General features: G+C 42.2%; 2 protein-coding genes across 2 annotated transcripts in view; one reads left to right on the forward strand and one right to left on the reverse strand.

The window, feature by feature from the left end:
• The window catches only part of pknox2 (pbx/knotted 1 homeobox 2), a 425,919-nt gene that overhangs the window by 409,091 nt on the left and 53 nt on the right, over positions 1 to 16,775 (reverse strand). The window lies entirely within an intron of this gene.
• Positions 14,765 to 16,775, forward strand: part of tmem218 (transmembrane protein 218) — a 70,279-nt gene continuing 68,268 nt past the window's right edge. The window contains exon 1 of the mRNA XM_078198847.1: positions 14,765 to 14,956. Within this exon, the coding sequence (XP_078054973.1) occupies positions 14,878 to 14,956 (79 nt within the window). The 5' untranslated portion in view covers positions 14,765 to 14,877. The remainder of the gene's footprint in view (positions 14,957 to 16,775) is intronic.

A 16,775-nucleotide genomic window follows, 5' to 3' on the forward strand; every position in this document is an offset into this window, starting at 1 on the left:
TGTTGTGAGACTTCTCACTGTGTTTACCCCAGTCCAACGCCGGCATCTCCACACCATTCACTGAAGCAGCGAATTACTGGAACAACTCACCCTACACCCAATCTGGTAATGCCCAACAGGGCAATGTAGTGGGAGCTTTACTTTGCATCTAATTAAGACTATGCATACTTAGATTTCAGTAAAAGTACTTTTTCCATAGAGATGCTGACATTTCACCTGAAACATTAACCTCAGTTCCTTGCTCCTCAGATGCTGCCAGACTTGCTGAGTATTTCTAGAATTCTCTGTTTTTATTTCTTTAAGCATCCCCAGTATTTTGCTTTTGTGGATTTCAGATCTTTGTTTGAAATATTCGTTCACAATGCTACGCCAGTAATGCTGCCTTCTTGATCAGCTGCAGTCCACGTGGTGTAGGTACACCAACACTGCTGTGAGGAAGGGGAAGGCTGTCTTGTTGGAACAGAGAAAAGACTGGAGAAACACCAGCTTTTCACCTTCATCAGATGAACAATGATCTTATAGAGGTATACAAGCAAATAGTGCAGAATGTTGCATCAAGCTGAATTGCAACAGTACAAGGAGACACAAGGTCAAAGATTAAGTTAGGTGACATCAAAAAGGTTCTTCAGATGAAGAATTATCAACATAATGAAGGGATTCACAGGGATGGTGAAGGCAAAAACATACAGGAAGCAATTATGAAATGATTAGAAGTTGTAATAGCGGAGTGGGGCTCCAGGGTCTCACTGTATGGCTGAGCTGAGAGGGGCCAAATATCACATTCAGGATTAGGACAGCCTAAACAGCAGAAATGTCAGATTGGACTTAGAAAAGGAAAACTGTCGTATTATTGAAAACAGCAGAGCCAAAATAATGTAATAATTAAAAAGGAAAATAAAAATTACATTCAAGATACTTTATCCCAATTCACCCCAAGGGGCGACCCAAGTCACTTCATTCAAATCCTACTGCACGCAGCCACTCTCAGTTATTCAGCAGCATTTCTAGAACACTGCTTCTTCACTCTACCAACACCCAAAAACACACTGAAAATAAAATGGCTGCAGAAACGTTAAAGGTTGCAAAGTCTTGGAATATACATTTTAAATTCCTGCAGCACCACTAAGCACAATCCCCCGCCCCTTTCCTCCTTCTCCAGCACAGAGAGAGAGAGTGAAAGAAAGGAGGAAGAGAAAAAGGGAGATCCTTCAACGGATCCCATGAGATTCAGGATCAAGGCATAATTCTGGAAGACTATTGCAAAGTTGATGAACAAGCTGAAAATACATTTTTCTCAAACATTTGGGGACCTCCTGATCTTCAGATAATTTAAACCCAGGCTCAGCAACACTTTTTCAATCGCCGCCTTGGGTCACTGTCCGCGTGAGCTCTGCATGTTCTCCCCGTATCTGCATGGGTTTTCTCCCGGTGCTCTGGTTTCCTCCCACAGTCCAAAAGACGTGCTACCCGAACAGATGCCGGAGTGTGGCGACTTGGGGATCTTCACAGTAACTTCACTGCAGTGTTAATGTACACTTACTTCTGACACTAATAAATAAACTATTAAACGTTTTAAATCTCCCTTTCAATGTCTGGATAATCTGGCCAAACTGATACAAAATGTTGGGATAGATAATCAGATCTGCAGCCTGCAGGTCTATGGAATTTATGGTACAGTTTCACTGACCTGCCATGTTACAGCGTGGTTACCAATATCAGAAGTTATTGCTGTCTGCCTGAAAGGATTACTGTGTTACCCAAGATGGTGCATGACATGCACGGTGCAATATTCCTCCAATGGATAAGGATACATTATTGCCGCCCTCAATCTAATTCAAACTATCAAAAAATTCCATTATTTTAGTGCAAAAAAAAAGCAGGCTGAATTTTCTAGGGAGGAGTGGATGTACTATTAGGGGGCAAGAGGTTTAAAGTTTATTTATTAGTTACAAGTAGGCTTACATTAACACTGCAATGAAGTTACTGTGAAAATCCCCTAGTCGCCACACTCCGGAGCCTGTTCGGGTACACTGAGGGAGAATTTAGGATGGCCAACGCACCTAACCAGCACATCATCTTTCGGACTGTGGGAGGAAACCGGAGCAAACCCACGCAGACATGGGGAGAACGTGCAGACTCCGCACAGACAGTTGACCCAAGCTGTGAATCGAACCCAGATCCCTAGTATTGTGAGGCAACAGTGCTAACCACTGTGCTGCCCACAGGATGCATCGGTGTAAATGAATGGGTTTTCAGGGAGCTAAAAATCAGACCACAATAGAGACAGTTATAGCACAATGAAGCACCAAAACTACATTTACATGGAGCCTCACAAAAGTACACCTAATAACAGCAGTAGGGAAACAAGCCTACAATTCCACGGCTGGGCTAATGTAACTGGTTTCAGCAATATATACACTGAGCAGTGATGCATTGACACACAGCACCCAAAACCGAAACTACAGAAGCACCAAATGTAGAACCACTTACTGCGGAGAGATTAGAAAAGCAGAGATTCAAGCCTAGAAAGGCAGTGGAGGGTAGATCGCAAAGCGATTAAAAATATTGAAGTAGCATAGATGAAGTGACCCCAGATTATTACTGCAAAGCCAGTCAAGCATGTAGGACCAGAACACTCAAGAACCGGCAAAAAAAAAATTAAAAACTGTACCACGCAAATCTTTACTCAAAAAAGGATATATTTTGATCGGTCAGTCAGGCAGGCTCAGAGGTAGAATTACTCACACAGACATCATGATGGAAAAGTTTGGGTTTGAGAATGATGAGCTCAAATGAGCCAACTCACTTTTGCTAATTCCAGACTTTTCTTGGTGTGTTTTGGTCATTTCTATTTTGCTCTCTTCAATCCCACTGCTCTCAGTTGGCTGTTGTATTCATACAAACTTTTCAAAAACAAAACTAAAATCCTACACTCCATTCAGTGTCACGGAATGTGTGTGTTTCTTTACTGCATGTTTTGTAACGAAAAAAGGTGCTTGTTTCCTTACCCTCAAGAGTGCATATCCCAATTAAGTTATCCCAGCAGCAAACTTGAGAATGTATTCTCATAACACTTATCCCAAATTAAACATGCCAAGATTAGGTATACGTGAAGGTAATGTAATGCTACAGGTTACAATGATCTGTGTCCCTGCTTTCTCATCTCCTGCTCCCGCAAGAGACCTGTAGCTGGTTCTGAAGCTTTAAAGTTGAAGTGAGGGTCTTGTAAAGTGATGATTTCTCAGCAGACTGAGGTTTCCTGCAGTTGAATTGCCAAGAGGTTGGTTCTTAGGGGAGTTGTTAAGGTGAAACAGACCAAGGTGTCTCACTCCCTCTGCTGGGACCTCCCACTCACAAGGCATTCTGCTCGAATTACTCGCAGCCAGTTTGATGGTGTGATGATACTGTGCTTTTAAGAAATGTATTTGAATCATGTTCCTCTGCAGGCTGTAGCATTTTATTGTCCACGCCGGCATCTCAACATTTTATTGGTGTAGTTTTGTCAGTAACTGGTATCCTTTATTGCTGCTGAGGCAGTATAACTGATATCGTAGATTAATGCCTTTGCTGGAACTACCTACAAAATTTAAAAAGCAGACTGGCTGTCTTATCGTGTGACTTTCTAAAAGTCCAATTCCCTTTCCAAATAAAGGTGGCCGAGTCGATTCCAACATTTTGATTTATTATCACATATATTGGTATACAGTGAAAAGTATTGTTTATTGCGCACTATACAGACCGTTCATAGAGAAGGAAAGGAGAGAGTGCAGAATGTAGTGTTACAGTCATAGCTAGGGTGTAGAGAAAGATCAACTTAATGCGAGGTAGGTCCATTCAAAAGTCTGACAGCAGCAGAGAAGAAGCTGTTCTCGAGTCGGTTGGTACATGACCTCAGACTTCTGTATCTTTTTCCCGTCGGAAGAAGGTGGGAGAGAGAATGGCCGGGGTGCATGGGGTCCTTATGCTGGCTGCTTTTCCGAGGCAGTGGGAAGTGTAGACAGAGTCAAACATCCTGTGTTGTGGTTTAACTAATTGAGGGTTCAAGACAATCGGTGTCTTTGCTTTTAAATGACCCACTCAATTTGGTGATATCTTTTTGGATTAAAAGTTTATTTATTAGCACAAGTAAGGTTAACATTAACACTGCAATGAAGTTACTGTGAAATGCCCCTAGTCGCCATACTTCGGCACCTGTTCGGGTCAACACACCTAACCAGCACGTCTTTCGGACTGAGGGGGGAAACCCATGCAGACATGGGGAGAACATGCAAACTCCACACAGACAGTGACCCAAGCGGGAGTCGAACCCAGGTCCCTGGCGCTGTGAGGCAGCAGTGCTCACCACTGTGCAGGGGCATTGATTCACAGTGGGGAAATGTTCCTGTTCCCTCGAGACAGGGGAGAAGGTTCAATCTATGAAAGATGTCAGGTGACCCCCAGGCAGCCATCTTTTCAGCCTTTTGTGTCCAGTTATAAAAATATAAAAATTTGCTCCAGTTCAGACTAAGTTATGCTGAAACTGGGCATGACATCAGTTAAGCTATATCAGTGTTCCTTTGTTTCCTGCAGGAACTATATAAATCCTGTTTCAAACGTGCGACTGAAGTATTATCAGATTTGCCACATTTCCAATACTACTCTGCCTGGTGCATTATTCAAGAGGGGGAATTCGCCCTTAATATGGGCAGCATTTATCCCTCAGACACCAATTAACTCACCATTCATCTTGTTGCTGTTGTTTGTGGAGCCTTGTGGTGCAAAAATTGGGTATTCTCCTTCCCTACACTACAACAGGGGCAACGCAGCAAACATAATTAATAGCACCCGAGGTCATAATGAACTCTTGAAGAATATTATATATTCTAAAAGCAAGGAAAGCAGTGGCATCGTGGTGTTATCACTCGACAACTAAACCAGAAGATTCAGGGTAATACTCTGGGGCCCCAAGTCCAAATCCCACCATGGCAGATGGTAAACTTTGAATTCAATAAAAATTGGAATTAAAAGTCCAATGATGACCATGAAAATATTGTCGAGTGTCGGAAAAACCCAATTGGTTCACTAATGTCCTTTAGGGAAGGAAATTTGTCATCCTCACTTGGTCTGGCCTCTATGCAATTCCAGACCCATAGCAATGTGCTTGACTCTTAAAATGCCCTTGAGATGGGCAATAATTGCTGACCCAGCCAGCAATGACTATATTTGTGGAGTTGCACATTATCCCGTGTCTGCGTGGGTTTCCTCCGGGTGCTCCGGTTTCCTCCCACAATCCAAAGATGTGCAGATTTGGTTGATTGGCCGTGGTAAAATTGACCTTAGTGTCAGGGAGATCAGCAACATAAATGTGAGGGGTTACGGGAATAGGGCCTGGGTGGAAATGTGGTCGACGCAGGCTCGTTGGGCCGAATGGCCTCCTTCTGTACTGTAGGGATTCTATGATGATAAATGTCAAGGCAAAGCACACAGCACTGGAAACCTGACATTTAAAAAAAAAAAGTACTCAGCAGCATCTATGGAGGGAGAAAGTTTATTTTTCAGGTCAATGACCTTCGCCAGAACTGAAAAACATCAGGTTTTGGAAAGGTAAAATTCTGTGATGGGTGGAAGACAGGAGAGGTTAAATGTCCAAAGGGATAATGACGGGAGGCAAAAGGAGATGGTGATGGGACAAAAGATTGGTCTACTTGAGAAGGTAAAGAAACAGCAGAATCGTCACAAACAGCTGCTGTTCAAAAAATGTGAAATTGTTGATCTCCAGGAGACTAAAAATGAACAGCATGGTGGAATAATGGTTAGCACCGCTGCCTCACAGCACCAGGGACACCAGTTCGATTCCAACCTTGGGTGATTGACTGTGTGGAGTTTGCACGTTCTCTCCATGTCTGCGTGGGTTCCCTCCCAGTCCAAAAATGTATAGATTGAGTGGATTGGCCATGGTAAGTGCTTGGGGTTACTGGATAGAGTAGAGGAGAAGGCCTGGGTGGATGTTCTTTCGAAGAGTTGGTTAAGGTTTGATGGGCTGGATGGCCTCTATCTACACTGTAGAGACTCTATGGTCGAAGGTTGTATAATGCCTATTCTCACCCTGAGTTGCCTAGGGCTATTTCCTCGTTCATAGCAGAGAAAATCAAGGCATGCATCCCTCTGAATCACCTACTTCCTGGGGCTGAGGGAATCCTCCCAGAGACAGTGTGACCGTAGACCTTCCGGAGGAACCTCTGACCTGATCTTTGTTGCTGGGCAAATCCCCACAAAAAAATGTTGAGGAAACTACCATTGCATTTATCGACCTGACTAAGTAAATCGTGAGATTCTGTCAACGGCCAAATTCATCACAATCCTCTAAGTGTCTCGAGTGGGAGATCTGAGACGGTCACCTTCAAAACCTGGACTGGTGTTAAGCAATGCTGTGAGATAGCTCCCATACTATTCCCAATCTACCCAACACTATTTATTCATTGATCAACTGAGTATTCGGCATCAAAGGAAATCCCTTTCACCTCAGTCACCTCTGTCATACCCAAACTGACCACATAGACAGGCGTGCATGATCTATAGTTTGCAGGTGACAGCAGAGTCGTTGCCCATCCTGCACCAGATTTGCAAGCCATGTTCAATTTCTTCAATTCTGCAAGTTAGCCTCTCACCTGTCCATGAATGTTGCCAAAGCAAAACTTATCAGGGTGGCACAGTGGTTGGGTCACTCTCTGTGAAGTCTGCACATTCTCCCCGTGTTTGCGTGGGGTTCTCTTCCAGGTGCTCTGGTTTTCTCCCACAGTCCAAAGATGTGCTGGTTAGGTGCACTGGCAATGCTAAATTCTCCCTCCGTGTACCCGAACAGGCGCCGGAGTGTGGGGACTAGGGGAATTTCACAGACATTCGGCCTCTGATATTCGTGTAAGCGTTCTCCAAGGCGGCCTTCGCGACACACGACGGCGCAGAGTCGCTGAGCAGAAACTGATAGCCAAGTTCCGCACACACGAGGACGGCCTCAACCGGGATATTGGGTTCATGGCACACTATTTGTAACCCCCACAGAGTTTCACTGGCTGTCTTGTCTGGAGACAATACACATCTTTTTAGCCTGTCTTGATGCTCTCTCCACTCACATTGTTTTGTTTCTTAAAGACTTGATTAGTTGTAAGTATTCGCATTCCAACCATTATTCATGTAAATTGAGTTTGTGTCTTTATATGCTCTGTTTGTGAACAGAATTCCCACTCACCTGAAGAAGGGGCTTGCAGCTCCGAAAGCTTGTGTGGCTTTTGCTACCAAATAAACCTGTTGGACTTTAACCTGTTGTTAAACTTCTTACTATATATTAGTAACACACAAGAGCACTAGAGAAATTTCATCAACAATGTCTACACCGCATCCTCCAGATTCAACGGGAGGGCCATCAAATAAATACTGGTGCCTTCTTGAAGCTAGATTAGAAAGTTAAAAACAATTGCAGGTGCAGAGCCCAGACTGAAACATTTGCATCGAAGGCCAAGCAGCAGGGTTGCCTTGGTAACAGGCATTTGAACTTAACCAGTTTAAAATCAGGTACTTGGACACCAGCAACCTATTAGATTTAACTGTGATGGTTTTGGCAACCTGAGACCAATCACATTGTGGGAGATGTCGATATGTAATCACAGGTATAAGTGGCGGCAGCAGTTGGACAATAAGCAGAGACAGCAACTGCCCGGGTAACAGCCTTATTTTTGCCTTGAGAAAACTCCAACTCGATAGCGAAGGTACCAAAGAAGACTGAAGTTCCAGACAGCAGAATCAACAGAGAATGCCCAGAATATTCCAGAAGACGACAAACCTGGTTGCCATTCATGCCTCATTTGTTTGTTTACATTACCACTACCATTCTCTTTGGCTTCTGGGTCACAGAGGCTTTTGTTACTTAATCTCTCCTGCCCACCACCCAATCACAGAGATTCCCTTTTGTTTTTTTATGCCCCTTCTTCCATCTCTAACTGTCCTCAGTTCTGATAAAAGGTCATCGACCTTTCTCTCAGATGCTGCCTGACCTGCTGGATATTTCCAGCATTTTTTGTTTTTATTTGAGAAATACTTTCTCGCAATTCACTGCAAAACCCTGTCTTTGATTAATATTCACCATTTCAATGCAAGGTCCATAGCGTAGCACAAGACTATGTTAATTATTACTTCTGCATTCTCTACCACGCTCCAATTCTGGGAAGTCCAACAGTCAATAAAATGTGCAAGGCACAGTGGTGAGCAGGACAGTGGTTAGCACTGCTGCCTCACAGCATAACGGACCCGGGTTCAATTCCGCCCTTGGGTGGCGGTCTGTGTGGAGTTTACACATTCTCCCCGTGTCTGCGTGGGTTTAATCCGGGTGCTCCGGTTTCCCCTCTCAGTCCAAAAACTTACACATTAGATGGATTCGCCATGATGAACGCACAGAGCCCTCCTTTCAGAGAGCTGGTGCAGACTTGATGGGCCAAAAGGGCTTTCTTCTGCACTGTTGGAATTCTATGGATACAAATCTACATTTTAAAAAAAAATTGAGATCCAGACAACAATCTATAAATAAAGTGTGGAAGTAATTCTAGATCAATTTGGAAATAGAGAGTTGACATTACCATGAGCAACCCATGGGCACGTGGTTATATCTGTAACTGCAGGCATCCGAGTAAACTAGTGTCAGTATACACATATTAAAGTAAAATTAGAAAGATTCACTTTCTGAACTGCTCCAATTCAAACTCAATGTGTTTTTTTTTTTTAAAACAATATTCGTACATTTTCAGAAGGAGTTGAACACACAGATTCACTGGGTAGTGACGCTAAGAAGATGTCAAATTCAATCACAAGGGTTTTCCATTCCAGGAAATGTTTGCATGGGCAATGTCATCTGCAGACAGTCAGGTGGCCTGACAAAACAGGGTCACAGATGGAGAGCACACTCTGCATATGGTGGGTAAAGGATGGCACGCACGCCACTGCACAGGCTACAGGTCATCAACTCCCAAGAGCCGGAAGGGTGGGTTAGCTTTTGATATAACAGCAAATAAGACAGCAGAAATCTCCACTCCTTTAGCCTTTAAAAGGGACAGATTTGAATGCTGAAAGCCATTACACTATGACCCACAATAACAACCAGAAGCTGAGCATTGCTTCACGATGTCAGTTTCCAGCTGTCACTAGGTGTCCCATTTCACATCCCAAATGTCTGTAATCAAGTTCACAAACAGTCAGCGGGGAGTGGGATGCCAACACTTTAAAGAAACCTGTATACTTGGTTTCTCAAGCACCTTTACTCAAGAGGGATTTAAAAACTCAAGTCAGTAATCTTGTGGCGGACATCCCAACAAAGCTGCCGCACTTCAGAACAGTGCTCCGAGCACCGAGGTTAGCTGATGCCAAAGGCCTAAATTCGTCCAATTACCATTTTAGATTTACATGGAATTCGCAGACAATTTCCTGGTGTTTTGTGGATAAAAATGCACAAAATTGTTAATATGCAATTACAGTCATTACAGGAATTAAAGTCCATTTTTATTAGGTGGGATTTTAATTTTGGAAAATCACAACACACAGTTCCTGTGAGGATCGAAAATCAGTGGCCTTAGTGTCAGAGCTTAGTGACTCAAATTAAACGTGATATTCCTCTACCAACCACCGATGGCGTGGATTCCAGTCACACACTCTAAACATGTTGATAGAAAACTAATGTGCTTTCCTCCAGTTTATATAGAATCAGAGACAAAGTAATTGGGGGAAATGAGGTTGATAACGAAAAAACATCAGCCTTGCCACTTGTTGCGATGGAGCAAAGCAAGATTAAGGGGACATTCACGCTAGGTTTTGCTGTGAAGCAGTTTTGCTTCATGCTAATGCTGTGGTTATAATGCAATTATTGCCGGATTTTGGAAACAGATTCCAATCGGAATCTGGAATGAGAAATGGTGAAACTCCTGGCAGGAGGGAGCCTTCAAACGTTTCATTCACACATTTTAGGTCTTCAACCAGATACGCACTCTGTAGGCTTGCATTTATGTAGCACCTTTCGTGAACTCATGATTTCCAAAACATTTTACAGCCAGTGATTTTGAAGTGCAGTCATTGTTGTAATGTAGGAAACGTCACAGCCAATTTGCACATAGCTGTAAGACAAATGCCCAGAAAATCTGTTTTAATGGTGTTGGATAAGAGATAGATGTTGGCCAGGACAAGAGGGAGAATTTCCTTGTTCTTCTGCGAACATGACAACCCATGAGGGCAGACAAACAAAGTGCTAAATTCATACCATCATTTAGCATTTAATCTATTCTATAACTGACCTTGAAGTGCTTGAAACTATTATTTGTGTCCTGTTAAGTTGTATGCCGAACATTTGGGATGCATGCCATTCATCCAAACAACGTCAGTTATAGAATTGATCAGATATGGCTTTCAGATTTAACACCGATGTGAAGTGAACACTGAATGTCATCGGTTGCAACATTTCACGTCTCGAGTCAATGATGGGTTCAAGTTCCATTCCAGACTGTAGCTTGACACTCCAGTGCAGTACCAACTGAGCACTTCACTGATGCAGGTGCAATCTTTTGGACAAGAGTTTAAACTGAGGTCTGAACCTAGTTCCCACACCCGATTACTATCCAGTGACCTGATAGGCCTAGACAGAATTGGGTTCAACTGTGAAGACTTTGTAAGATAACCTACCAATACTCACTGTCTAAACTCAAATGAAGGATGGCCACTGGGATAGAGATGGTTGTTCCAATGTGCTAGGATGCATATCGATACAGCTGCAACATCACGTTAATCTTGGAAACTTATGACCTGAAACTAAGCTCTTTGAGTATCAGCACACAGCCTCTCAAAACGTTCACAGGAAACCTCTATCAGCTAATTTAACATTTATTTTGAACAGATTAGTGACACTGTTAAATAAATGCATTTCATATCACCACGTCTTCCTAAACACTGAGTGCCCAGTTTCAATCCGCAATGTGTGGGGTAGCAGGGAACAAGAGGATTAACCCTTAAATGTATTGCAGTAGAGAATCGATTTTATATTTTAGTTTTCATTACAGAAAATGATTCTGCACCTTAAATTCTTTGACAAATATGTATGCTTTAAAGAATTTACCCTTTACTTCTCCGTAACACTGACGCCGAGGTTGAGATCTCAGGAGCATTTCATTGGATGCTGAAAAACAGTCAGTAACTTACTTGACTTCACTAACTGTGCATCCGTGTCAGTCGTGTGTTGTCAAGGACAGAAACATCAATGTCGCAGGCTTGTAATCAAGCTTCAATGTTGCATCCATTTCCAAAATAGACACAGGGCATTTTAAGTCAGGAACAAATAGGTAAAGTAATTTGAACTGATGACAAGTTGCCGATAAGACACCTAGCACTCTGCAGTTACCTCAAAATCTGATTACTACTTCAAAATCTCGTGCGTTTCTCTTATCAGCCTACCCATCACTTATACCATTACTACATTAGTCTCCTGGAGAAACTCAGCCCTCTGCCTTGTTTCTCCATTGCTAATCATGCCCAGTGGAATAGTGGTATTGTTGCTGGACTAGTAATCCACAGGCATGGGAACCGGAGTTCAATTCTCACCACAGGATTTTAAATTGTTAAAAAGTCTGGAGAATGGACAATTGGTTGGCAGGCCTAGTTTTTTTTTTGCAAAGTACCTCTCAGTCCACCAGGTCTTGCTCTGCCATTTTAGTCTCACTGACTCCTCTCTTCCTCATTGGCACTAACTGTCACTAAAGACTCTTCCCAAAAAAAAAAAATCTATAAATTGCTGCAACTACACTTTTCTTAAAGCATGCAAACAGACCATTTAGCAGATCCCAAACCAATTCTACCATCTCTCGCCAGATATCCTAATTAAAGCCATTATCTGTAGCAAGTAAAAAAGAGCCATGAGACTCGGTTGTAGAACAGAGAGATTAACAAGTAGTAACAACAGAGTACTGGGTAACGAAGAAAATAAAGGTGGGGGCGGGGAATGAAAAAAATTGGACAGATATTTGAAGCTGTTTAAATGTTAAACTTTATATGTACATGATACATATAACAAAATAAAACCAAGCTTTGATTAGCTTCAGTTTAAAGTTGCGTTCACTGCAGCATCAATTGTGATCAAAATAATCAACACAAAACCAGAACAAGGGGGCAAAATCTTCCACATCTGAGCAAGACAATTCAAGACTGAAATCAGAAAGCCCATTATCACACAAGCGTAGTGGAAATCTGGAACATGCCTCCCTCCTACCCGCAATGGTTGCGGACAATGGGGCAATTGAAACATTTGAGCATGGAGAGATTTTGTTTGAGGGGAGTGCAAGAAGAAGAGAGAAAAAGCACATATATGGGGTTGAGATACAGATCTGCTATTTCCTAACTAAACGACTAAACAGGTTGTAGGGACTGAATGACCTACATCTGTTCTCCCATGTTCTAATGAAACTAGAAGTTCCATGGACTTGCATCAGGAACAGGCGGAGTACTCCTCTTACTAAACAGCAATGGATTCCATGTTTAACCGGCGTATTATTAGACTCACACGTAATCCAATCTGCAAAATTCCCTCATTCAAATCAGTAACACTCCAAATGATGGTCTTAAACTAACTTTTAAAAGCACATTATGTTACATGTTGACAAGTATTAGTTCAAAGCAATGTTGTGTTTTGAACATACCAGCTAGGAGTACAAAGTATTAAATAGATTAAGGCTTTTAAAACAGAGCTTTTCTGTTAAATACACAATGCCCACCAATTCTACAAACACGAATCAGACATCATAATGGCACAGTTAGATGATGTGGTTGACTCCAAAATGTAACCACTCAGTTCAAGGGCAATTAGGGATGGTCAACAAATGCTGGCCCAGCCAGTGACACCCATGCCCCACGAAGTAGAAGGGACTAAATCATTGATGAACTGTATCATGCAGACTTACAGAGAGGCATTTCTAAAGGTTGTTTTGGAAAGCAGACTAGAAAAAGGTGGAAAACTAAATGACAAAGTTCAATCAGCATTTTGCTGGACAGCTGGCGTTCGAAAGGAAGCCTCCGGCATAAACATTTCGAGAAACCCAAACTACTCTCTGAAGTACCATATTCATCCAGTTCAGTGAAAGCCAGGAGCAAATTCAACCAGGACAGGATTTCAACTGTGCACAGGGCAATAGCACTGTCATTGGCAAGCGAGAGGAACCAAAATGACCAAGTAACACTGCCCCAGTTATTGCAATTAGTGACTGAATGTTTCGAGTCTTCAGAAAAGTAGAAATCAAAATTTCTCCAAAACGTTCTCAACAGAATCCCGTTAATCTGAAGACCCAACATTCTTCAGCAGAGCTCAGTCTTCAGTTCCTGAACATTCGCCACTGGAAATGAGCATTAATTACTTTCAATGTGTCGATGAAAGCAAGATAGTTCAGAACTCCTTTTAATAAATGAATATTTTGTGCAGTTCAGTCTGAGATGAATAATGAGAAAGTCAAGAAAAATATGAGCTGATATCCAACACAACATAATAACATCAGTGTCAGAAAGTGTTGCATCTGCACTCGATTTTTAAAAAACATATAAAGGAAAATGTCAAAAAATAACTAAAGCAAATGAGATGGTATTTACACACTACAAAATTGTGCATTTTACATAGTACAGTGTTTACAGTACAGAAACAGATGATAAAGCCCAACAGGTCTATGCCAGTATCGCTGCTACACACAAGCCTTCTCTCACAGACTCCTCTTACCCCTGGTTTCTCCTTAAATGCACCGACTCCACTCATCTTTACTACTTTTTTTTTTAAAAAGTGCCTTCGGGCATTCTCTATAAAGAATACATACACGTTGGAAAAACAGCGAGTGCCAACTACATTTGGAAAGTAGCAGGAAGGAAGTGCTAAAGTCGATGACATACATGAGGTCCATGGAGATCACTAGCGAGTGACAGCGCTTCTGCCACCATCTAATTCCAACTGCATGGGCCAATTCTTGTATTGTAACCCTTGTATTTTTCATTCGTGCCGTACTCCAGGATGCTATCCCCATGCCCTCTGCTTACTTGCTGTTTAAAAACAAAAAAAAAAACTCTCCAGCTGCTTCGTCACATTGAATATTATCTTTTTTTAAAACTGTAAACACCACCCCAGAAGCAGTGGTTGGTGTTTTGCATAATCATAGAAACACTCTGAATTTTCAGTGTATCATGGAAGGGGCATTCAGCTCAGCACAGCAGCAGAGCGAGTGGCAGTACACAGCAGTACTCTCCATGTTGTGCATCCTCCTCCAATCTCCAACTCCTAAAACATTTCAGCCATCCAGCTGGTAATTTCTCCTGCCCCGATTTCTGCAAACGTATCACAACATCCCAAGGAAAACAGGAAATGCAACTGCAAAGAATCTCTCCAACTTGGAACATCTATAATACCCTACAGGGCCTGTCTTTTTCCAGTCAGTACACTGGCGGCTCTGCATTTCCAGAGTGGCCATTTACTACACAGATCAACTAATAAAAAATTTAAACAGACACTGATCTCCCAAGAACATGATGATTTCAAAGCCAATTCAACAATGCAAGCCAGACTATACACATCACTTTTTTTTGTTCAATGACATTTGAAATTTAGCTAAAAGCCTCAAACCTAAAACAGTCAGCAAAATAAATGCTGTTTTCTCTTAGATGTCCCTACAAAATGGTATTGCAAAACAAAACAAAAACAAAAGGTTGTAATTTTTTTTTTAAGATGAGTGAGTTAATCTTGTGCAACTTTGCAGAAATAAACTCTCTCTCCTGGCTGCCACTTGCACGTTTTCCTTTCCTACAGGTTCTGAACCATAGGGAGAGACAGAGAGAGGATCAGAGTGAGGGATGAAAAAGAATGTTGAAATGACAGATACCACTTTGGGTGCACAAACATACCCACCGATACTGACTGAAGCCCTGAACTGTGAGTACACCCATTTCAAACCGAATTCATGCACAAAATACATCAACAAGAATTTAAGGTATCCAAGGGGGGAATAAATACGACAATGGGGGGGGGGGGGGGGGAGAAAGAGGGGAAAGTGTGTGTTTTTTAATACCCCCCTCCCAAAATAAAAAGCCAGCTTCGTTTCCCCAATTGCATACCTGTTTCCTGCACAGAATTCCACTGCGCCGTTCCGGTTTACTCCCATTACACAGGAGTCATTGCAATCCCAGCAAAAGCCTGATAGCAACACAGAAATTCTTAGCAAATTAGTTCTGCGTTTGCTGGGACTGGCCTGGAGTGCACACATCCGCAGTTGTCCAGTTAGCTCCATAGCCCCTACTGATCGGAGGCTCGAATCGGATGCACAGGCGTGAAGGGAAGCATGCTAATTCACTGAGACTGCTAAACAAATTCTTCACAATATCTTCCCTTTAAGTCAACAACTGGGGCTCGTTCTAGCAAATTAAAGTCCACGCTTGATTGCAAACAGTTCCTGGCTTTCCAACCAACCCCAACCCCCCCCCCCCCCCCAAAGGTGCTGAATGCTAAAGGCAAACAGATTTAAGAAGCTTGCATGGAGAGCGCTTTATACACAGGGGCTGCGAGGAGGAGACTGAAATCGATTTATTTCCTTTTAATTAATCATTTAAACACATTTCACGAGGCAGATCTAAAAGTGGATTTTAAGGCAGCCAAAACAAACCATTTCTAAAATCCACAAAGCAAGTTCTCCGAAGCAAAGCAAAAAAAAATGTTCCATTTCCTCTCCCTCGATTTCCATAGTAACAATATAATGGAACAAATATTAATTTTGTAACAAATGTGCGACAAGATTCCTGATGATACATTAAAAGGTTGGAGACACTTAACAAAACAAGAACACCTCTGAATGTAACATCTCCTAAATTTCCTCCATCTCAGCAACACACACAATACAGAAGACAGAATTTAAAATGCAATACAAACCCTGACTGATTGCAAGCACACTCCACAAAGATATCAGAACCTCAAACTCTGCTCGAAAAGTACCCAGCGCCCTCTCATTGTGTTTCAAAAGAAAATATTTTGTCAAGCAAAACTTAATTAACATTGGCAACAGAAAACAATTTAAGTGAAATAAGACTGACAACAAAAAAAACAATTTAAATGAATCGAAATGTAACAGATCCAATGTTATTAATTAAAACCAGCCTGGGGGGCGGGGGGGGGGGGGGAGCAAACAAGAAAAGTACATCAGGTCAATAGTTGCATCAAACAGATAAAAGGGGAGGATGAAGAGAGAAAAATAAAAACCAATCCAAGCGAATCTTACATCCTTCTTACATCCAGATTTTAAAAAAGGGGGGGAAAATGTGCATAAAGACTGAGCATTAAAAAAAATCCACAATCCTCCTGAAAATGCATCACCCGTTAGTTTTAAAAAGTAAAAAATGTTGAGAAGTTGAGATTGAAGCGCCCAGCCCACAGCACAATTATCAGACAAGCTATGTGGAAAAGATTCCATTTGCAGGCACACATGAGAGAGAGACTCCCCCGCTTAACAATGCAGCTTACTTTTCCTCCCTCCCTCCCATCAGCTTGTAAAACTGGAGAGAGAAAAGGTGGAAAGGCGAGAGTGGAGAGGAACAAGAGCAATTTAAATGTGTGCCCTTTCTTTCTTCCAACTGGGACAATGACTGACTGGCTGAATGAATGAATGAAGTGTCTGCAGCCCCTGTGTGCAATGTATCCGTGTGCGCCGCTGGTTACACTGTATTGCCCCGTGATACACTGTTGCAGCGCGGTGACTCTGTCT

Source organism: Mustelus asterias, chromosome 27 (genome assembly GCF_964213995.1).
Source record: "Mustelus asterias chromosome 27, sMusAst1.hap1.1, whole genome shotgun sequence".
NCBI lineage: Eukaryota > Metazoa > Chordata > Chondrichthyes > Carcharhiniformes > Triakidae > Mustelus > Mustelus asterias.